Source organism: Balaenoptera ricei, chromosome 3 (assembly GCF_028023285.1).
Source record: "Balaenoptera ricei isolate mBalRic1 chromosome 3, mBalRic1.hap2, whole genome shotgun sequence".
In the NCBI taxonomy this organism is placed as follows: Eukaryota; Metazoa; Chordata; class Mammalia; order Artiodactyla; family Balaenopteridae; genus Balaenoptera; species Balaenoptera ricei.
In genome coordinates this window covers 115,717,356-115,740,542 of record NC_082641.1, presented here as the reverse complement: position 1 = coordinate 115,740,542, position 23,187 = coordinate 115,717,356, and the positions used below count along the sequence as shown (strand labels likewise).

At 44.6% G+C, this 23,187-nt stretch overlaps 1 protein-coding gene across 4 annotated transcripts in view; it reads left to right on the top strand.

Annotated features, from left to right (window-relative positions):
- KLHL3 (kelch like family member 3) overlaps positions 1-23,187 on the top strand; it is a 116,782-nt gene that overhangs the window by 41,178 nt on the left and 52,417 nt on the right. For all 4 annotated transcript variants that reach the window (XM_059917156.1, XM_059917155.1, XM_059917157.1 and 1 more), the window contains 2 exons: positions 895-1,016; positions 9,864-10,026. In XM_059917156.1, the coding sequence (XP_059773139.1) occupies positions 895-1,016; positions 9,864-10,026 (285 nt within the window). The remainder of the gene's footprint in view (positions 1-894; positions 1,017-9,863; positions 10,027-23,187) is intronic.

Genomic DNA, 23,187 nt, shown 5'->3' with positions numbered 1-23,187 from the left:
ATGCTGCCCTCTCACTGTTCCCCACATTTATCCTTTTGGCACTTTTCTATCTTTGCACTGATGATTCCTGCATCCAGCTCGTCCTTCCTCACCTCTGCTGCATGTGGAATACCCAGCTCAAATGTGACCTCCTATTAGGATGCCTTCCTGGCTTCCCCAGACAGGGTTTGTTGCTCTATCGTCTGCATTCTTGGGATTCAATATACCATAGTGATTACAAGTGTGGGGCTCTAGAGTCAGACTCCCTGCTTTCAATCCCAGCCTGGCCCCTTCCTAGATGTGTGACTGTAGGCAAAATGAATTACCTACACTCCTGTGCCTCAGTTTCTTCATCTGTAATATGGGGATGATATTAATAACACTCATAGGTTGTTGATTAAAATAGGCAACAGTTTAAAGTGCTTAGCACAGTGCTTGGCCATAGTTAGCACTCAATAATTGTTTTTTTAAGAAATTGTTGTTCTACTGGTACTTTGCATACACCTCTATTAAGCTCTTATCATCTCATATATTTTTATTTATCTGCCCTACTAGAACAGGTGCTCCTTCTTGAGGACAGGTGCATATCTCGTTCACTTTCCCTGGCCCCCGTGTACAAGTTTGCAGTAACTTGGTTGAATGCTTTATCACATATAGATTTGCCTTCAGAGTGGAAATGGGCAACAGATAGAGTGGGGAATGCTTGAAATTGGGTTTGTGGATGATCACAGACCCAGAGTTGTTGTGACCTTGATGTCAGCTGGTCTATCTTCCTCTGTGCCTGAGCCCTTCTGCTGCCTCCGGGAGCACAGACAGTGCTTTTATGTTGCCAAGACAGGGCAGGAGGCCATGTGAAAGTTAAGCACACCCTAGGCACCAAGTTCATGTCCATTTTGTTTTTGTTTTGAACTGTAGGTGACATGTCTGAGAGTAAAGCCAAGAAGATAGAAATCAAGGATGTGGATGGGCAGACCCTGAGCAAGCTGATTGACTACATCTATACGGCTGAGATTGAGGTGACTGAAGAGAACGTCCAGGTAAACTCAGCTCCAGCTAATAGCTCAGTGTATCGTATATTCAGGGCCCACTGTTTTACATCATCATTTCATTTAACCCTCACAACAACTCAGTTGGTAACTGGAGAGGAAACTGAAGCTCCAGAGAGAGTAAGCGACTTGCCCTGGGTCACATGGCCAGGGTGAACGACCCTCAGACTCCTGCCTGCCTGACCATGGGACCCACGTTCTTCACCACTAGGCCAAAATCCCTCTGAATGAGCTTGGGCTCCAGAGCAGAAAGTCTTTAACTCATGCTGGTTTAAAGTCTTGGGGAAGGAAGAATTAGAAGCCTGGGTGACCCCTCTTCTCCCCAGTCATTATCTCATCTCAGGGATTTTGAGTATTGGCTTGTGAGACTGTTAAAAGTTTTTCTTGTCTCACTGTTCGTCAGCGAAATGCCTCTGAGCCTGTGGAGGTGCCAAGCACCAGGCTTGAGTGTCAGTAGGGGCATGTTGCTCTGAGACATGTTGTCTGTGCCTTTTCCTCCTTTCACCGCCCCGCCCTCATCCTAAGCCATCTGGAGCCTTGAAAGAGGAGCCAGCGAAGACACTGCTTCACCCAAAGGTGTGGATCTTTACTGTGGAGACATGAGACATCACCGTCATGCTTCAGAAGGGAAGATGGTTGAGGGTGTGGCCCATGCTGGAACGCTATGAATCACCGGGCCAAACACAGACGCAGGATACACTATTTCTTGTCATTAAGGATTTTACTATTTAATTAAAGTAATGGAAATTGTATGGGATTTGGAGGTTTTTTCTTCCTTTTTTTTTTTTAAAGCAAAATTTCACCTTATTTAGGTGAATAGGCCGGTACCTCTCTGGTGACCAAAATACCTATTTCCCTTATCCAGAACACCATCCCCTTTTCTAGGATTGAGGTATTTGGGAGGCCGAATTGATAATCGTGTATTGATTCCATTTGGCCCAGATGTTTGAGTGCCTCTTACATGCCAGACACTTTATTGGGCACTGTGTTTGTACCAGTGAGCAGAGGTCATTCCATTGGCTGCTTTCATGGAATTTGTGGTCTAGGGGTGAAGACGGACACTCATCAAATAAGCACACAGGTAATGTTTATGCACAAATTGTGATAAGTCCTTTGAAGGAAAGGAACAATTTGGATGAAGGAGGGAATCTAGGAAGGGCTCTTTCAGGAGATAAGATTTGAGCTGAGGACTGCAGGATGAGTGGAAATTAGCTTGGTGTGGTGAAGGGTACTCTGCTGGGGGTGTCAGGGTACAGGCAGACTGAGGGTCTGAGGCACCCTGCATTTGGGCCTGCAGAGCCTGCCCCAAGGTACAGACTGCTTTTGTCTCTGGCCCCTAGACAGACTTTTGGGTGGCACAGTTTCTACAGAGATCTGGTATAATCCTCCCCTGCCCTTTTAAAATTGAGGTTTATTTTATACACAGTAAAATGCATAGCCATTCCATTATTTCTGGTCTTTCCCATTCAGAGTGGGCGAGGTCATGGTTACATACTAGGTCTAGCAGCGGAATTTAAACAGCTGAATGACTTTTGGGCAGTAACAGTAAGTGCAAAGTAATTTAGTATAAAATATGTATAAGGCATGTATGGAAAAAAAAATTTTTAATGGGTGAAAGTGATTTCAAATCACCACGACATTTAAATTCATTTAGGTACTTTTGAGACTGATATAAATATTGAGATTTACAAAATGCCAGAAATTACATCCTTTCAACTCTAATGAAAAATGCTAGATGTCAACCTAAAAATATGCAGGGGTAAATAATTTTTAAAAATCTTGCATTAGGGTATATCAGTAACTCATTAATCATACAGTGTGGTAGGCAGAATAGTAGCCCCCAAAGATGTTCGTGTCCTAACCCCTGGAATTTTGTGAATATGTTAGGTTGAATGTCAGAGGAATTAATATTGCAGGTGGAATTAATGTTGCTAATCAGCTGAACATGTGATGGGAGATTAGCTTGGATTATCCAGGTGGGCTCAGTGTAATAGCTAGGGGTATTTAAATCGAAGAGGGAGGCGGAATGAGAGAACTAGAGCGATGTGACCTGACAAGGATTCAGTTTGATGTTTCTGGCCTTGAAGATAGGGAGGCCATGAGCCAAGGAATGTGGGTGCCTCTAGAAGCCTGAAGGGCAAGGAAACAATATATTCTCCCTCAGAACCTCCAGAAGGAACTCACCTCTGCTGACACCTTGATTTTAGCCTGGTGAAACCCATTTGGGACTTCCGACTTCCAGATGTAAGAAAATAAATTTGTTTGTTGTTTTAGGTCACTAAAACAAAACGAAACAAAAACAAACAAACTTAAAACACTGTTTAGGGGAGATTGTAGAATTGTATAATTGGAACCAGCTTTTTTCTCCCTTTTCTACATGTGTTTATTTAATAACCTTATTTTTTCCTGTAAAGTACAAAGTGTTTACAAGCTTAGATAGTTAGAAGATGTTCCATTCTGGATCCTTTTTGCCTGGCTGGGTATTTATCTTTGCAACTTTGGTCTAACCCAGTGGTGGTCTCTACAGCACCAGTTACCTTAAGGCAGGTAGCAACAGATAGCGTAATTGGAGGACTCTGGAGAAAATGGCGTCACCATTACTTTTAGAAACTACTTTGTAGGGGTGGGGGGGGGGGAGGGAGCCAGCGTGAAGACGTGCAGCTTCAGAGGGCATGCAGAACTAAAGATGAGGCAGGAATCAAGTCTGAATGGAGACCTGGGTCCAGGCCTCAGCTTTGACGTTCATTCACACAGTACTCTTATTCTTGCCTTTTCCCACTGCAGGGGGTCAGTCTCTTGACTGTAAGGTGAGGGCATGGGACTCAGTGACCTCTGATCAGAGAAGACTCTTACTCTGCCAGCCTCTGGTTTGTTCTGCTTCCTTCCTACTAGAGCTTCTCTGATAACCCCCCTGACATCCCGCCTCAAGGATCAGTTTTCTCTTCTGTAAAACAGGAATCATAATAGTACGCATTCTGTTGGGTGGTCATGAGTTAGACTGTCTGCCTTCAAACCTTGACTCCACCATTTTCTAGCTGTGTGACCCCAAGAAGGTACTTAACCTCTCTGTGCCTCAGTATTCTTGTCTGTATTATGGGCATAATAATCGTACTTAACCTCATAGGGTTGGCGTGAGGGTTAAATGAATTACTATAGGTAAAGCACTTAGAGGAGTGCCACCCTGTGCCAACAGACAGTATGCGCACAGAGAGCACTGTGAACACAGAAGCTTTTTCATCAAGGAGCACATGGTCTGAAGGTGGAGACAGGTGGCCAGGCAAATGCGTGCCCTCCAGTGTGGTAGGGGCCAGGGTGGAGGTACCCAGGAAGCAGGCAATGGTCATCACCCCCTTGATGAGGATGGTCAGGGCAGGCCTCACTGAGGAAGTGTTGTGTGTGCTGGGTCTTGAAGGAAGGTCTGGGAGGTCAGGCCTGCCTCCTCTTCCACCTGTCTGTGTCCCTACTGGCGTGTGAGCCCCTGGAGGGGCCTGTTGCGTTCATTTGTATGTGGGAGTGGGGAGGGGGCTGCATGTGCAGGGGCTCCCCTGAGAAGCACAATGTGGAACCTTCAGGAAACTGCATTGTTTGGAATCAGTCAGATATATGAACTATTTTCCTTTTTCTCCCTCACTTTAAACTATGGTTTGGTCAGGGGTGACCTTGGGGGAAAACAAAACAAAAAAAGTTGAGAAGAGAAAGTTTAGATCAAAATGTGGTTGCTTCTTACTGCTGTGATGCTGAGAGTTGCTCACAAGCTGTCTGTGAGGACAGTGTGTGTTGAGGATTTGGTGCACTGAGGCGGTGAGCGTGGAGGCACCTGGGGAAACAAGGGTCAGAGACTTGGGGCTTGGTTAAGTGACTGGGAGATGATGCCCTAAATCTCTTCCCAGCCACATGTACCTTGGAGAGTCTGAGCTGCCCTTCTACGGTGGAGGTAACAAGTCATAACTGTTACTTATTGATACTCATTGTAAGCCAAGCATGTGTTGATTATTTCACATGCATTATTTCATTTAATTATCGTAACCACCACTGGAAGGTTCTACTATGATTCTTCTCTTACAGTTGAAGGAACTGATGCTCCAAGGGGTTAAGTGGGTAGTACCCACGGTCACACAGGTAGTAAGTGGTGGAGTTGGGGTTTGAATCCAGCTCTCCTCAGCTCACTGTGCCCTGTTGATGTGGTCAACTCGAGTTTCTTGTTCAATGAATGATCACAATCTTGACTTCAGCTCGTAATAATTAATAATAAAAAAAAACCCAGTTTAACTGAGGAATTCCTATGCACCAAACACTGGGTTAGCTGCTATAAATGTATTATCTCATTTAAGCCCAACAACAAGCCTTTAAGGCAGTACTATTATTTTCATTTTACTGTTGAGGAGTCAGAGGTACAGAGAGGTTAAGTAATTTGCCTTTAGTCACATGGCTGGTAAGTGGAGAAGTCAATATTCTAAGTGACACTATACTTCAGTAAAAAAATTAAAAAAACATTCTAAGTGACACATTTAATCACAGTAGTGTTTTGCTAGCTCTCCTGTTCATCTATCTGTACACCCCTCTCTCTCTCTCTCTCCCTCTCCCTTTCTTCTTTCTCTCAGTAGATTTTTATTTAGCACTATTTCTGTGCCAGGCCTCATGCCTGGTGCTGGCAGAGGCAGACCCCCTGCTGTGTGGCGCGGGCAGCCTTGCCACCTGGCCCTCTGGCTGGTACCCTCCCTCTGTGCATGGCCCTGCCTCTCTGAAATTCCAGGAGTAGGTGCATTCTGAGGCAGGGCATTTCCCTTTGTTTTTGTTAAAGGAAACAAACTCTGTGACGGGATATCCTCTGCTGTGTTTTCATGTTATCCGAGGGAGAGGAAAAAAAACAAAACAGCGCCTGCATGTGAAAAATGGAGGGAAGCCATTTGCAAGCTGGAAGGGAACCTGTAAACTCTCTGCTGAGGGTCATTCCAGGGCCTGTTTTCCCAGAACCAAAATGCTGAGACGGCGAGAGGCAAGCTGAAAGCTTTTAACCCAGGGTCGTCTTCTCTTCCTGCAGCGATTCCAGCCAAATGCTCCTTCTCAGGTCTCAACCTCCTTCCAGGGGCCAAGCAGCACGGCCCTAGTGATTCCACCAGGACAGTCTTGCTTCCAAGCTGAGGACCCGAGCTTGGCCTCTTGTTCCTAATCTTGTTACTGCTGCCGCTTGAGGGAGTCGAGTTGCAGGCAAGATAAGAGAAGAGGAAATCCTCTTTTAGCCCTTGTTGTGGGAGAGGGAAGCAAAGACCACCTCCTGGACGTTTTTCCCTCTCTTTTCTTTTGCAGCCTCTGGGGATTTGTGTTGACTCGCCTTGTGTGCAGCCCCCAGAGCCCTACTGGACCAGGTCCCCGTTTATCCCTGAGACTCAGCATTTGAGCAGTGATACATCCTCCAGCCTCTAAACCCTCCTCAGCATTCTGAATCCCTTTGCTTTTCTTCACGCCTTCCTGTATGAAGCAAGTGGATCGCAGCATAAGATCAAAGAGAGGGAGGGAAGGGGCAATTAGAGAAACCACCAGCCCCGCTCATTTTGGGAAGTCACCTTGGGAATGCTTTCGGGCAGAAGTGGACCCAAACAGGATGGGGGGAGGGTGTGTGGAGAGGTGGAAAGCCTGATCATTTTTGTCTGCTAAGTGGGTTTTGTGAACAGTAGGGAAGTTGAAAGCTGTGTGGGTAGCTCTATCCAGGGAGGTTCTAAAAACTGAAAGTATAACCTAAGGAATGTGTTCAGAAAGTATTTATTATTTCATTTCTTTGGATGGTTGTCATGAGCTTGAAAAATTAAGCACCAAACTGTGCGGCTGTCTTTGTGGGGAAGAAGAGGGCAAGGAGGCGGAGGAAGTGTGTGTTCCTGGCGTGATCGCATCTTGGCTTGGCGGGGATGCAATCTGGGAGCGGATTGGACTCTCAGAAATTCCTCCTCTGTGGACCTAAAGGGCTGCTGTCCATTTCGGCCTCTAGTCACACCTGACCCTTGGGGGCTTGCCACGCCCGAGTAGGGTGTGTGCTGGACAGCATTGGATTACTCCTCTCCACCAGGGTTTCTTAGTGTAACTGGATACAGGTTTCTGGTCTCTGGGGTGAACCAACACCCCAGTTTGCCCAGGAGTGAGGGCTCTCCTGGGACACAGGACTTTGAGTGCTAAAACTGGCAAAGTTTCAGCAAACCAGGATGGTTGGTCAACCTATGGCCCTCACTCTAGGGTTTATAGCTGGTGCTGGTCGGGGCGGGTGTCATGGAGGTCATTTGGGGGTTTGGAACACGACTTTCCATTCCTGGTATGTATTCAGCAAGAATAGTTAATGGTTCTCCACTTAACTATCAGGGAGAGACTAATCTGGTCCTGGAATCTGTTTGGCTAGGCTGAGCAAGCTCACAGGTTAATTGAGTTTCCTAGTTTATGGCTGCTCCGTGGGGACGTGGCTGTCTAGTGGGGATGGAGCTCAGGTGGTCAGATTTGGAGCCTGGCTATGTTCACTTATGGTCTCAAAGTCTCCAGAACGGGTGATCTTATCTTTTTCCTTCTCTGGAATGAATCAGTGGTTCAGAAAATACCAAGGACAGGATGGTAATTTACTGCTGTATTGCTGGGGACATAGGGTAGTGGAAGAGAGAGGGCAGAGGAAGGAGAGAGGAGATGTTTTCTAGAATTTGGCTATCGTGAGGGAGAGGTTTAAGCCTGCAGGTAGGAAGAGCTTCCCTTTGAGAGCAGGCTTTTAAGCTTGGGAGCAGGACCACTGTTAGTGGAGGCTCTTGGTGGCATCTGTGTGTGGGCAGGAATGAGGAAGGGTGGCTAACTGCCCCAGTTTTTGCACTGAAAGTCCTGTGTCCTGGGAAACTCTTCGGTCCGGGCCAAACCTGGATGGCTGGTTACCCTAGTGGTGGGACAAGGCCCAAGAATGGGCAGTGGGGCAGAGTTTTTGGCCTTAGCCAATGGAGGTGAGGACAGCTAGAGATGAGGCTCAGAGCTGTTTTGGGAGACAATCAGCCTCCAGGATTTAAATTACTCAAAAGAAAAAAAAAAAAAAAAAAGACTTTTGTAGTGCCCTGAGTCAAGAAATCAAATGCATCTGCAGCCCTTGTCTTCCTGGGCAAGCCCGTGTGGATGGGAATACCTGGAGTCTGGCTGGCCCAGACACTCTCCCTGAGAGTCAGGGGGGCAGCTGAGAGCAAAGGCCCAGGACACGGGGGTCGTTTTGGGGTGAAATGGATGCTGGGGGTCCCTGAGCGATGCAGTCTCAAGCCAAACTGTTCTGCTCTGATTTTTTTTTTCTTCTAAATTTCTTTTTGTTAAGTCACTCTCAGCACATCTACCCCTCCCACAGGGTCGGGGAGGGAGGGGTAGCAGAGCTGGTGTCGAGAAGGTCTCTGACAACTATCATGGTTTTTGATCCGAGGGCAGGCTTCGGCAGCTGTGGCAAAGTCCTAGGGAGCTTGACCAGGGTTGACAGTCTGAGCACAAATCTGGCCTGTTCAAGCTAGTCTTCCCTGGCTTTTAGGAAAAACACATGCACACACCTGAGCAGGAACTATTTCTGTCTTCCAGGATACAGTATAAATACTCATGTGTCTCATGACCTTTTAAAAGGAAACTTAGCTCTCCTTTTGCTAAGAATGTACTCAGAAATGTTCTTTATTATTTATCTGTTGGATGGGGTAGTAGAGTGTGCCTCTTTGAGTCCCAGTGGATTTGGGGATGATGCTCTTGTTCCAGTAGATGATAAACTCTGTAAGATCAGGGGTCTGATTTCTCTTGCTTACCTACCACTGAATCGCAAAGGCTGGCACACAGGTGCTCAGTAATTAAATGGTGAATGAGCTTGTGAGCAAGTCAATAAAGACCTTTGAGTGAAGACAGTAGCTAAAGGCTGTAGGGCAGTGGTTCTCAAACTTGGCTATACATTAGAAGCACCTGGGGAACTTTAGCAATATCTCACTGTCCAGGCTACACCCCATTTCTATTAAGTTGAATCTTTGGGGGTGAGACCCAGGCGTCAGTATTTTAAAAATTCTCCAGGTGATTCTCCAGGTAGGAGGACCAATTTGTCTTAGCTTGGGCTGCTATAACAAAATACCACAGAGTGGATGGCTTACACAACAGAAATTAATTTTCTTACAGTGTTAGAAGTTAGAAGTACGAGATCAAGGTTCCAGCTGATTGAGTTTCTGGTGAGGGCTTTCTTACTAGCTTGCAGAAGGCCACCTTCTCCTTGTGTTCTTGCACGGTAGAGAGAGAGAGAGAGAACTCTGGTATCTATTTCTCTTCTTATAAGGGCACCAGCCCTGCTGGATTAGGGCCCCACCCTTCTGACCTCGTTTAACCTATCTCCAAATACTGCCCAAATTTGGGGTTAGGGCTTCAACGTATAAACTTTTGTGGGGGACACAAACACTCATCCTATAAGGGTCTTTTTACTCAAAGTGTGGTTCATGGACCAGCAGCTGCAAGCATAGCCTGGGTACTCATTCGAAATGGAGGCTCTTGGGCCCCACCCTAAACCTATTGAGTCAGAATCTGCATGTTAATAAGATCCCAAGGGGAATTCATATACACATTAGCCACTGGGAGGCACTGCTGGGCTGTAGGGAGACAGAGAATCTGTTGGTGCTTAGGGTCCATGAAGTGGAGAGTAGTGGGGACTAAGGCTGGGCTTGCCTCAAAGTCTAGGCCAAGAAGTTTGGACTTACTTGGGCAGGTAGTGGAGAGCCTTGCAAAGACCTTGAGCTTGGGTGTGGTCTGATTAGAGCACTGCTTTGGGGAGATGAGACCCTGGCGTTGGGATCCTGCAAGTCAGAATGTCACCTTCTCTTCCAGGTGCTGCTCCCAGCAGCCAGCTTGCTGCAGCTCATGGATGTTCGCCAGAACTGCTGTGACTTCCTGCAATCTCAGTTGCATCCCACCAATTGCCTGGGTATCCGCGCGTTTGCAGACGTGCACACCTGTACCGACCTCCTGCAGCAGGCCAACGCTTATGCAGGTAATGGGGAGCGGGGTTGGCTGTACCTCTCTGAGCTTGTGGATTTAATAGCCTAGTCTGTGGTGGACTCCTCAATGATGATGAGAAGTGCGCTCTGCTATGAACAAGTTATAATTTAGTCAGGGAGACAAGACACAGGTGGAAAGATAATTAACAATAGAAGAGTTCAGCTCATTGCCAAGTGGAATGCGATTAATTGTCGGATGAATGGTACAGACAGTGATTTTCACAAGAGAAGAGGAAAGAGATCTGAGAAGACTTCGTGGGGGAAGAGTAATTTGAGCTAGGTCTTGAAATAAATCTTTGTCATTTAGGAAAATTTCTATTTTGATCAATGTGTTCTATGACCGCGATTTGAAAAGTCAAATACTATTGCAAGGCTTATAATGATAAGTAAGAGTCTCCTGCTCTGCTTTTCCACATGAAGTCTTGCTCTCTAGAGCCACTCACTTGCAATTCTAAAAGAATTAAAATACATGTGCTGATTTAGCTGAAAGCTGCTTTGTCTGATATTTACCTCTATTTACCTAAATAAAATGTTTGTACCACTATTTTTGGATTTACTAGTTTTAGATGTTATCTGTTGACTTCTCACAGGAGAATAATTGTGCTTTCATAGACATCCCCCTCATATACATACACTGTTCCCCTCTCTTTATTCTTCTAACATCATTTCTACAGCTGAGATAAGTTATAATTAGTTTTTTATCAGAAAACTTTTTATTCAGTAAGGCAGTTAATAAAATGCTTTTTCTTTTACACAGTGACTGCTACAACCACGAACTCTTGTAAGACAGATACACTGAACGGTCTTCTCAGTATATCAGATAATCTGTTGAGTCCGTTTTATTTTTCTTGACGACATTCTCCCTGCTAGAGCTTGTCATCTTGCTATTTTAATGGGGTTTTCGGAGGGAGTAGTGATGAACATGAAAGTTCAGCCCACCATGTTTAGCTGGAAAGAAGTCTTCATTGGTATTTATTTCAGCTTGAGGACGAAGGTCATGAGTGACCTAGGAAACAGATCTGGTCATATGAATCAATAGATTCAGTCACGGCTACCTCCTTCCCTTGCAGTAAAGCCTCTCATTCTTCCCCCTGCCCAAACAAACGCCAGCATAGCTGCTGTCTGTTCTGTGTCTCATGTCCAGCTAATGTCTGGAAGTTAACTGAGGACCTGCTGGCTGCCCACCTGCCAGCTCCCTGCGCTGTGTTAGCCCCTTGATCCACAAGTCACCAAGCATTTCTTCTGTTTTCCAGCATCCTTTTTTGCTCTCATCAAGCCCCAGACCCCAGTAGCCTACACAGACTCTCATTTCTTCCTGAGGTCTGTTTCTGAGGGCACAAATGGGACCAGTTGTTAGGATGATGTCAATGATGATGATTTTTGTGAAGGACATTCCCCAGACACCCCAATTCTGAATTCCTCTGACTCTTCCTGGCCCTAATCCTTGACTCTCCTGTTTCTCTGCTGTCCCTCCTGTGTCTGCCTTTCCCAGCGTTGTACCCCACTTCCTTTCTGTTCTTAGGGAGCCGTCGCTAGTCCAGCCCTCTCTAGTCCAGCCACTTTCTTGAGGGATGTGTGCAGACTTTGCTTCAGCAGGAGCTGAGAGCTTGGCCAAGGCCCAGGTCAGCGTGTGGACATCTGCTGGTGCAGTGGCAAAGGGAGAGTGCTTAGACGCCAGAAGGTCTCTGTCTCTCTTCCTGGTCTCCCCTCCCTAGCCCTCTCCTTCTATAGAGTGCATATGCTTGCATGCACACAGCAGGTATCACATCCTTTTGTAGTTGGCTTACAAGGTCGTCTGAGGTTTGGGCCGTGTAGCGAACCCTACCTTTAACAAAGGCTCCCAGGTTCTTCTGGCCTGGCTCTCCCCTACTTTCAAAATCTGTGTTTTCTCCCTTTGCCCTTTTCACTGTCTGATGGTGAGACTCACCTGTGGGAGAGTGGGGAGGATGCAGTTGGGAACATATCGTGGTCTTGGTGCTCCTGGGTCCTGATCTGGGCACGGTGATCGGGTTCTGCAGCATTGTGGGTGTGTGTATGCAGTGTCCTGGTGAATTACTTTTAGCTAACGTTTACTGAGCTCTACTTTGGGTCACATCCTAGGCTAAGCATTTTATGTGCATTTAATGCATACAACAGCTGAGGAAACTAAGGCACAGAAGGGTGAAGTAATTTGTTGGGGTCATCTGGAAGAGACAGAGACAGGATTCAAACCCAAACAGTGTTTACTCCAGAGCCATGTTTTTAACTGCTACATTCTGTGGCTTCCAGGCCCAGTTTGGACGTAGGGTGGCTCTGTGAATCAGTAACTGTGGAGTGTTGGTGGCTAGAGCTGGCATTTTCCATCGGAAGCGTGAGCCTCGAAGTCTGTGCCATGCAGTTACCAAATCCCAACAGCCAGGCAGTGTAGACAGACGGCCAGCTGTCTCTGCTAGATGTGGGGTGTTTAGTCATCTTGGGGTGGGGAAGTGAGACGTGGATATCTTCTCTTCCCCCTTGGGAGGCTGCCTCCCCGGAACACGTGGAGGCAGCCCCCTCACTGCACGCGTGAGCCCTCCTCCTTGCCCTGTCTCGGTCAGCGTGACTGAGGGCTGAGAGCCTTCTGCCTGTCGTTCAGGTCTTCTGTGGAGCCTGGGACCAGCTCCTGGATAGTTTTCTTTGCAGCCGTCAGCTGTGCACAGCAGGGGAAATAAAAATCATATTTTTAAGGTAGTGTGGTAACGCAGAGGTTGATAAGACCATGATGAGAAGACAGAAGAAGCAGTGTGAAGGTAAGACTTCACACGGTGCAGTGCTTAGAGAAGGGAATAAAAAATGATTATCTGTGCTCCCTCCCTCGCACCCACCCACTGCTGTGGGCCTGCTTTGTGTCTTTGATCTTGCACCTCCTGACTTGAGATGGAACCTGGCGGCTCTGCCATTGCCGCCTGCTGAGACGGAGCAGCCACCTCGTCCCATTTTAACTGTGGGGGTGTGGGTACCGGCCGGAGTCACACACAAGGGGCAGTGTCAGCCACTGTGGTCAAAGCCTTCCCTGGCCCGATGCCTCGAGTTAGGAGGTATTTTATCCCACAGACTATGAGGAGACCCTCCAGATCAGAACCAGGGATCACACCAGCCAACGCTTTGGAGCTGAGTGGCCCTAGGCCTGTTTTCTTCTCTCTCTGATGGGGGTAGTTCATCCTGCCTTGTTTCCAGGATGGTTTGGGGGTCGGGGAGACAGGGAGGAGAGCCCCCTGCAGAAGTAGGTGCCACCCAGGGCCGTGCTCTGGAGCCTCCCTGCCACTCAACGCCGTCTGTAGTAAGAGAGCCTCAGAGCTGGGACCTGGTGGAGAGATGGGACTCCTCGGGTCACCACCACTGCCCCTGCTGCAGACTGCATGCACTTTGGGGGAGGAGGACCATTTCCAGAGCTTCTGATTGTGGTTTCTCTGTATGCAGATACACAGCTGGGTATGTCCTGCCTCCCCCTCTTCCCTCGTCTCTGGCCAGCTGGCCTCTGCCTTCACCTGTCCATAGCCCCAAGCTGTGCCTCAATTCTGTTCCTCTTCCTTCTCTAAGATAAGCTTTCTTTTTCTGTTTTTATTATTATTGCTATTGTTATTGCTATCTTAATACAAAACCACCTGTGATTATTACAGAAACAGCTGACAGGCAGAAAGAGCAGGAAAAGCGCCACAATCCTACCCAGAGGGAGTCACGGGCAGTGCCCTGGTATATAGCTTTCCCAGTCTTTTTCATTCCACGTGTATGTTTTCCAGCCTAAAAAAATCTTAGCAGTATATTCTGAACAACTTTCCATGTTAGCAGACATATTTCTATACCATTATTTTAAAACTTTAGAGAATGTATTCAATAAAAGCAACTTGTACCCGTGATAAAAGTTTCAAACAGGACACAAGGTATAAAATGCTCAGCTGATCTTCCCCAGCCCCTCTTAAGGGAGCAGGGGACTCTCTTGGGTATCCCTACAAAATATGTATATATTACGCTTTTTAACTTACACAAATAGAAGACTTCTGTACTCACTATACTTAAAAAAAAAATTTTTTTTTTTTTTACTTAGTACAATATCTTGGAGTTCTTGGCAGACCCTTGTGTAGGGCTACATCTTACTCTTTTTGTCTACTGCATCATAGGGATGAACTGTAATGAACTACAATTTATGTAACTAGTCCTCTCTTGATGAACATTAATGTCACCAGTTTTTTTCTTTTACATAAAATGCTTTAGCAAGAATTATTTTATGTAATATTTTGGAGTAAACTTGATGCTTTGTAAGTAATAGTGAGCTTGTACCTGTAGGGTACCATCTTAGCAGCATAAAGTAGCTGAAAGAGAGTGAGCATTAAAAAAAGATACTGCCACATATATACAATGGAATATTACTCAGCCATAAAAAGAAATGAAATGGAGGTACTTGTAATGAGGTGGATGGAGTTAGAGTCTGTCATACAGAGTGAAGTAAGTCAGAAAGAGAAAAACAAATACAGTATGCTAACACATATATATGGAATCTAAGGAAAAAAAAAAAAAAAAAGGCCATGAAGAACCTAGTGGCAAGACGGGAATAAAGACACAGACCTACTAGAGAATGGCTTGAGGATATGGGGAGGGGGTGGGGTGAGATGTGACAGGGTAAGGGAGTGTCATGGACATATATACACTACCAAATGTAAAATAGATAGCTAGTGGGAAGCAGCCGCATAGCACAGGGAGATCAGCTCAGTGCTTTGTGACCACCTAGAGGGGTGGGATGGGGAGGGTGGGAGGGAGGGAGATGCAAGAGGGAAGAGAAATGGGAACATATTGTATATGTATAACTGATTCACTTTGTTATAAAGCAGAAGCTAACACACCATTGTAAGGCAATTATACTTCAATAAAGATGTTTAAAAAAAAAAAAGATACTGCCAAATTGCTGTCTAAAAGAGGAACTACTTTTAAGGTCGACAATGGCCTTCTGATAAGTCTTCATACCCCTGGCGAAGGTGGACACAGCGTGACTCTGCCGGGCTGGAGCACGACCTCTTTCCACCCTATTTGATTTCCTGTTTGGAATGGGCCTTTCTCTTCCTGCTGTGGCAGTGCCTTCTGCTTCCTCTGGGTCCAGTTTCCCCTTCAGGGTTATGCCCCCAGATTTTTGCTGTGATATATATTATTCTGGGCTGGGGGAGGGTGAGCCCCATAGTTAGAAGCTGACTGCTCAGACCCTTGCCCCCAGCTGATGGTATCATAGTTCTCCTGGGTAACTGGGAAAAGGACCCTAGTGTTTTGCACAGCCTGTTTCTTTTTCTTTTTCTTTTTAAAAAAAATTTTATGGGAGTATAGTTGCTTTACAATGTTGTGTTAGTTTCTACTGTACAGCAAAGTGAATCAGCTATACATATACACATATCCCCTCTTTTTTGGACTTCCTTCCCACTTAGGTCACCACAGAGCACTGAGTAGAGTTCCCTGTGCTATACAGCAGGTTCTCATTAGTTATCTGTTTTATACATAGTATCAGTAGTGTATATATGTCAATCCCAATCTCCCAATTCATCCCACCCCCTCCCCCTTGGTATCCATACGTTTGTTCTCTACGTCTGTGTCTCTATTTCTGCTTTGTAAATAAGATTGTCTATACCAATTTTTTCAGATTCCAAATATGTGTTAATATACGATATTTGTTTTTCTCTTTCTGACTGACTTCACTCTGTATGACAGTCTCTAGGTCCATACACGTCTACAAATGACCCAATTTCGTTCCTTTTTATGGCTGTGTGATAGTCCATTGTATATATATGTACCACATCTTCTTTATCCATTCCTCTGTTGATGGACATTTAGGTTGTTTCCATGTCCTGGCTATTGTAAATAGTACTGCAGTGAACACTGGGGTGCATGTGTCTTTTTGAATTATGGTTTTCTCTGGGTATATGCCCAGTTGTGGGATTGCTGGGTCGTATGGTAATTCTATTTTTAGCTTTTTAAGGAAGCTCCATACTGTTTGCCACAATGGCTGTATCAATTTACATTCCCACCAACAGTGAAAGAAGGTTCCTTTTTCTCCACACCCTCTCCAGCATTTATTGTTTGTAGATTTTGTGGTGATGGCCATTCTGACCAGTGTGAGGTGATATCTCATTGTAGTTTTGATTTGCATTTCTCTAATAATTAGTGATGTTGAGCATCTTTTCATGTGCCTCTTGGCCATCTGTATGTATTCTCTGGAGAAATGTCTATTTGGATCTTATGCCCATTTTTTGATTGGGTTGCTTGTTTTTTTGATATTGAACTGCATGAGCTGTTTGTATATTTTTGGAGATTAATCCTTTGTCGCTTGCTTCGTTTGCAAATATTTTCTCCCATTCTGAAGGTTGTCTTTTCATCTTGTTTATGGTTTCCTTTGCTGTGCAAAAGCTTTTAAGTTTCATTAGGTCCCATTTGTTTATTTTTGTTTTGTTTTATTCTCATTACTCTAGGAGGTGGGTCAAAAAAGATCTTGCTGCAATTTATGTCAAAGAGTGTTCTGCCTGTGTTCTCCTCTAAGAGTTTTACAATGTCTGGCCTTCCATTTAGGTCTTTAATCCATTTTGAGTTTATTTTTGTGTGTGGTGTTAGGGAGTGTTCTAATTTCATTCTTTTACATGTAGCTGTCCAGTTTTCCCAGCACCACTTATTGAAGAGGCTGTCTTTGCTCCATTGTATATTCTGTCCTCCTTTGTCGTAAATTAGGCGACCATATGTGTGTGGGTTTATCTCTGGACTTTCTATCCTGTTCCATTGATCTATATTTTTGTTTTTGTGCCAGTACCATATTGTCTTGATTACTGTAGCTTTGTAGTATAGTCTGAAGTCAGGGAGCCTGATTCTTCCAGCTCCGTTTTTCTTTCTCAAGATTGCTTTGGCTATTTGGAGTCTTTTGTATTTCCATACAAATTATACAATTTTTTGTTCTAGTTCTGTGAAAAATGCCATTGGTAATTTGATAGGGATTGCATTGAATCTGTAGATTACTTTGGGTGGTGTAGTCATTTTCACAGTATTGATTCTTCCAATCCAAGAGCATGGTATATCTCGCCGTCTGTTTGTGTTGTCTTTGGTTTCTTTCATCAGTATCTTATAGTTTTCTGCATACAGGTCTTTTGTCTCCCTAGGTAGGTTTATTCCTAGGTATTTTAGGCTTTTTGTTGCAATGGTAAATGGGATTGTTTCCTTAATTTGTCTTTCTGATCTTTTGTTGTTAGTGTATAAGAATGCAGGAGATATCTGTGTATTAATTTTGTATCCTGCGACTTCTTATATCTCACTGTTATTGTTTCCAGGGACTGCTTAATATTTAACTTCAGAGGCTTGGGCCCAGGTTTATGGGGACTTTGTTGTTTGGTAATTGGATGGCCATGCACTGGACCATCAGCAGAGCTGGTTGGGAGGGATATTAATGGGACCCTGTTAATGAAATGGCAATTAAAATTCTTTGGACATTTTGTTCACATCAGTCTGCCAAAGCTGAGCTGAAACCCTCCAGCCATGGGATGGAAAAGCCATCGAATTTCACGTGTTTGTGGAGAGAAGTGGCCTGTTTTTCGATTGATGGAGTCATTTGAGACCATGGAATGAAGTAATTAAACTAAGGGCAGCAAAAAACTTTGACAAAGCATTTTAAAACACACGAACCTCTGACTCATTGAGGGTCATCTTGTGAAATTGCTGCCTCCAACTTGGCATCATAAAGTAATAATGGTGGTGATGATCATGGTGGAAGTTTCTACCATTTCTGAACACTTGCAAGGTGCCAGGCATGGTGCTACACACTTCATAACTATAAGAGGCCACATAACTATCAGAAGTAGTTATTACTTTCCCAACTTATAGATGAAGAAATGGAAACCCCAGAGAAGTTTAGTAACTTACTTCAGATCACATAGTTTGTGAGTGGCAATGCCAAGATTCATGATGAGGCTGTCTGTCTCCAGGGCCTGTGCTCTGAGCCCACTGTTTATTTTCACATCTTCCCAGGCCAGTTCAGCCTCTCTGTCCATGGCAGTTGCCTCATTCCTACCTCTGCTTCTACCTTGAAGGTGGCAAGTGAAGCATTAGTGCAGACACAGGTATTTTTTGTTGTTAGTTGTTCTCCTTGTTGGGATTTTAGGAAACTTCCCTGTTCCTTCCATACTCTGGAGAACAGGGAACTTTGTTGTTGAATCAGTAGCACTGATAACTGGGTAGTTTTGATATAGCCCTTTGCTCTGTGTGTGTGATAGAGAGAAAGGGGAAGTACAACATATATACTTCTGGAATTAGGTCGACAAGGAAAGAGAGCTTGTATCCCACCATCCCAGGGAGAGTGGAGTCAGTGAAATTTAGAGTCTGAGGGCTGGTGGTCGTGACCCCTTGCGGGAAGACGTCAAGGTAGATCTGTGTTACTTCTCTGTGGGAGCTGAGCCTTCTCCCTGGAGCAAGGAAACTGTGGGCCCTGAAAGCCAAATATTGATTAAAGAAAGCTTACCTCTGCCCTCCCAAAATAGGGTAATGGAGAGAGAAATTTAAACTAGCTGTTTTCTTTTTTTACCCTGCTAAAATGTTTTGATTCTGTTTGTGTGTCCACCTGTGTCAGCCGTTCTTTCCTGGGGGCATGATCAGTGGTTCCATTCAGAGACACTCATACCTTTTTTGCTGGGTCCACTGGCCCTGGAATAACTGGGTTCATTTCGTCTCTGCAGGTCAAAGAAGTCGTAGATGGGTTATTGTCTGGGCTTGTAGTTTAGATGAACCTGATCAAAGGCTTAGGTTTATTTCATCCCATCAAGAGGGAGGAATGGACTTGGGACTTGCTTGAGAGGTTGCCTGAGCCCTAGGCAGTCCTGAAGAATGGACAAGGAAGCACAGTAATTTCAGAGCCCAGTATCTGCAGACATTGTCCTGGACACTGAGGATTCACATTCACACAGACAGACTCAAATAAGACAGACCCTGCGCTCATGGGGCTCATAGTCCCAGTATGAGAGGAAGACCTCAGGTGGTAAGACAGGTTGACTAGCAGTATGAAAATTTTAATTTCCTATTTGAGTGGCTTTGGGAACACAGAAGAATATCACGTCATCTAGCCTGGAAGACAGGTGGATTAGAGAAAGATTTCAATCCAAGGGTTGGGTCTGAGATTTGAATCCAGGTCTGATGCCAAAATGTTTAGAACACTACTACTCTAAGATTTTTTTTTAAAGAAACATCTTTAGATTCCTGTTTCTTTCTCTCTCTGCAGTATCCCTAAGAGGGATTCTTAGGGTGCTCTGATGTCTATATTGAATTTTACCAAAATGGCCTGCTCAGGACAAGTTTTTATTATCTTGAAGACTATAATACATATCAGAATGTTTGTTATTATATTCAGACAGCCTTAATTTCAAAACCTGGCTCTACCACTTTACTACCGTATGATACTAAGCTCATAACTTAGGCTTTCCAAGCCTCCATTTCTCCATCTGTAAAATGGAGATATTGATATTCACTTCAGCTGGGCTTTTGGAAGATATAAGTGACATAATATATGTAAAATACCTAGTACAGTGTTAGCTGTTTTTAGGAAAAGCCATTAACTTTCTCCAGGCCTGCTTCCTTGAAAAGACCCAATTATGCCCCCTTTCCTAGGAATGTGCCACCCAATTTCCTCATCCTTTCAACATTGGGAAGATATGTGTGTGTTGCTTGCCGGGGAAAGGATTTGCAGTTGTCTGGTGCCCTTCCCCTTCTCCAAAATTTCTCATCCAAATGGACAGGAACAGATCCATTAATGTTTCATTAATCAAAACTTGGATTTTTTTTTTTTTTTTTTGGAGAAGGAAGGCTTTATTATTATTTGCAGCAAGTAGGGAGAACCCTGGAGATCTTTCCCAAAGCAGTGTTTCCAAAACTTGGATTTTTAAAATATTTATAATAATAATTTTTATTTGAGTACAGAGGGGAAATAAAGAGCCATCTTTTAATCCTGAAATTCTAGACTTACATATTTGTGATCAAACAGTATCTATAAATTTGTATTCTGCATTTTCTCTTAATGTTATGATTTTTTGTTATTATTATAATCTCTTAAATCATGTTTTCCCTCTTTATATTCCATAAGCAAAAAATTAGTCAAATGAAGAGAAAAATTAAATACCTAATAACTTAAACAACTCACTATTTCTATTCCAAAACTTGGATCCTAAACAGTATTTGCTACTTATAGTAAAGCCTGGTTAATTGGGACTCTCAGTCAGAATGGTTAATTAATTGACTTTTTTTTTTTGTTTCCTGTTTACACTCCTCCCTAAAGGAAAAAAAAGCAAAAAGACAAGAAAAGTTAGAGTTTATTTTGGAGAGTCCCCCTTCAAGGGACTAGCCCATGGTTAAAAGATACTACGCCCCTGCATATTTCACCCATCCGCTAAGACTGAGCCTTGCCTGCCTCTCTTGTATCTCTGGGAGCCTGGCACAGGATGCTGTATACATATTTGTTAGATGAATGAAGACACAGCCTAGCCTCTAGCTAGACTGAGCTATTGCTGTTCTCTAGTCATGCTCTGAATTTGCCTGCTTTTGTTTAACTTGGAGTGCCTCTCCCAGTCATGGCCCTGTGGACTTTGGGTTGAAGTTGCTGGTGCCTTGTTTTACCCTTTTGTAAGCCAGTGGCCTCCTTGTAGACATCGGCTCTGCTTTCTTCATTTTTGAAGAAACACTGTATTTGGCACATCATGTATGAACAGTTATTGAGCACTTACAGTGGTCTCAGGAAATGTGAGTTACATATATTTGCTTATCTAATGCCCATAACACCTCTATGAGATAGGTGCTATTATTTGCTCTATTTAATAGATGAGAATACTGAAGCCTTCAGTATTCTCATCTGAAGAAATTGAGTAACTTATATCACTAGAAAGTTTGTGGAACTCAGTGGAATAAAGTGGGTCTCTTAAGACCTTTGAGGTCCACAGCCTTGCCTGCAGGACCTGCAGTCTCAAAGGATGACTCTGATGCTGTGGAAACGCTTCTCTGTTGGAGATCAGTGCTGCCCGCAGAACTGGACTTCGTGACTCAGGAACATGGGCGCATAATGTTCCTCCTTCATTTCTAAAGAGTTTCCTATAGATCTCAAAATGGGCTAATACATAGTATCGTTTTTGAACTTCAGAACAACCTGGAGACTGAGGTCAGGCATTACCATCCCATTTTATGATTCATGAAGCCAAGGCCTGGGAAGAAGTGACGGTAAGAGGTGGAGCTGGGACTGGAACCCAGGTCTTCTGATTGTTAGCCACAGTTTGTCACTACATTGTCCCTTAATACATTCACAGCAAAGCAAAACAAATTAAAAAAAACTCCAAACAAACAAACAAGTGTTAAAGGTAGAAGCTGATTCTCAGGGCGGTATCTTCTGGTAGCATAGTGGGTTCTTTCCAGGAAGAGGCTGGGAAGAGCGCTGACTTGAGTACGAAGTCTTCTGGGGAACTCCTGTTTCCCAGGAAATTGAGTTAGCCAGAGCATCCTGTTCCTGTGTTTTCTATCCTGTTGTGTCTTGAGTGTTGCTAACAGAAAGGGAGCTCTGGTCCCCAGACTCTGGGCCCTGTGTCCTCAGACCAAAGGGGGAAGGGAAGGAGTTTCTGTCTGGGCCCCCTTCTTTGTGTCCTCCTGCTCATGCCTCGCAAATCTCCTGGATCTCGGGGTGCCAGCCCTGGGTGAGAAGCTCCTGCCCAATACCTCCCTTGTTGCCTCCTCCCCACCAGATGCTCCCTCCTGGGAGGATTTCTGAAGGTTTTCAGTGGGAGGTTCTTGATGGGCAAATAAGCAGCTGACTTCAGAGAGAAGGGACCCAGATTCATATCCTGCAGTGCCCCAGAGTGTGAAAGATGGGGAGGTGTGGGGGGCTGACTACTTCCTGCCTTGGTTTATCTTTGACGACTTCTGGTTTGTTCACCAAGTCACCTAGGATACACATCACTGCACTTCTATTTTCCTCCTTTTCAAAACCCAAGCTCATCTACTTTTGGCTTTCTGAGCTCTGAGGAAGAATTCCTTACAGCTCAGAATTTTACTTTCTCACCTCCTCCTGTTCTTTTCACTCCTCCAAATGTTAGGTTTTTCAGTCAACCAAAGATAAAGGTGGGAAGACCAGGTATGGCTCTGGGCCACAGGGATGTAGGCACTGGTTTGCCTGACTCACCTGCTGAGCTCAGCCGAGGCTGGTCCACAGAGCCTCCCTGTCCTATACTTTGTCAGTTTTCTCTCTGCTGTTTCTTGGGTGTTGCCAACACATTGGGAGACTCTGGTCCAAAGACTTCTTGGGCTAGAAAGAGTGTATAGGGAGAATCCTGTTACTTTCCAAGCCTCCGGGCCAAGAATGAATTCCCATTGTCCAAAGAAAATTGTTCACTTGCTTGTATTTAAAAATCTTTAGGAATGGACACTTTAAAAATAACTATCTAGTCTTAAATATTCCCATAGTTAGGGAGGTGCTTTGAATGTCATACTTAAAATCTATGCTTTAACTAAAGGCTTTTTTCTGTTGACATATAGAGAAGTAAGACCAGCTTCTTACGTTTTGACGGCTGCTTCCATTTGTAAAAGATCTGAACTTTTAAATTTGTCTTGTCTTGTACAAGCATCCCTGAGCCTCAGGATGGGTGAGCTTTAATTGTGGCTTCAGTTATATCCTTAGGCTGGTGGGGAGCAAGTGGGGAGCCCTTTTTGTCCAGTGAAAGATGGAAAAGATTATTTATAACTCAGTCATTGAGAGTAAAGTATTAACATTCAGGAAATCTGGATGAAAGGCATACGGGAATTCTTTGGATCTGAAATTCTTACAACATAAAAAGTTAAAAATGATTTTTGCAAGAAATTATTTAAACCTTAAGTTCTTCGTTTGTTTGGTTTTTAAGAAGTTGATGAGTGTGATTAGCATGCTCTGATTTTCCTTTTCATTGTGCAGCTGCGGCAGAGTTGATGTTTCAGCAGCCTCCCAGGCATGGAGGGACTCAGGATCTCACTCCAGGGGCCAGCCAGGCCAAGTGGGGGGTAGGGAGCTTCTGGAATTATCCAAGAAGCTCTCAGGGCAGAGCGGGGCCACCACAGAAGGAAGGGGAGAGGTCTGGAGGGCAAGGAGCACAGATGCTCCTGGGGCGATGGTGCAGGGTTGTGAG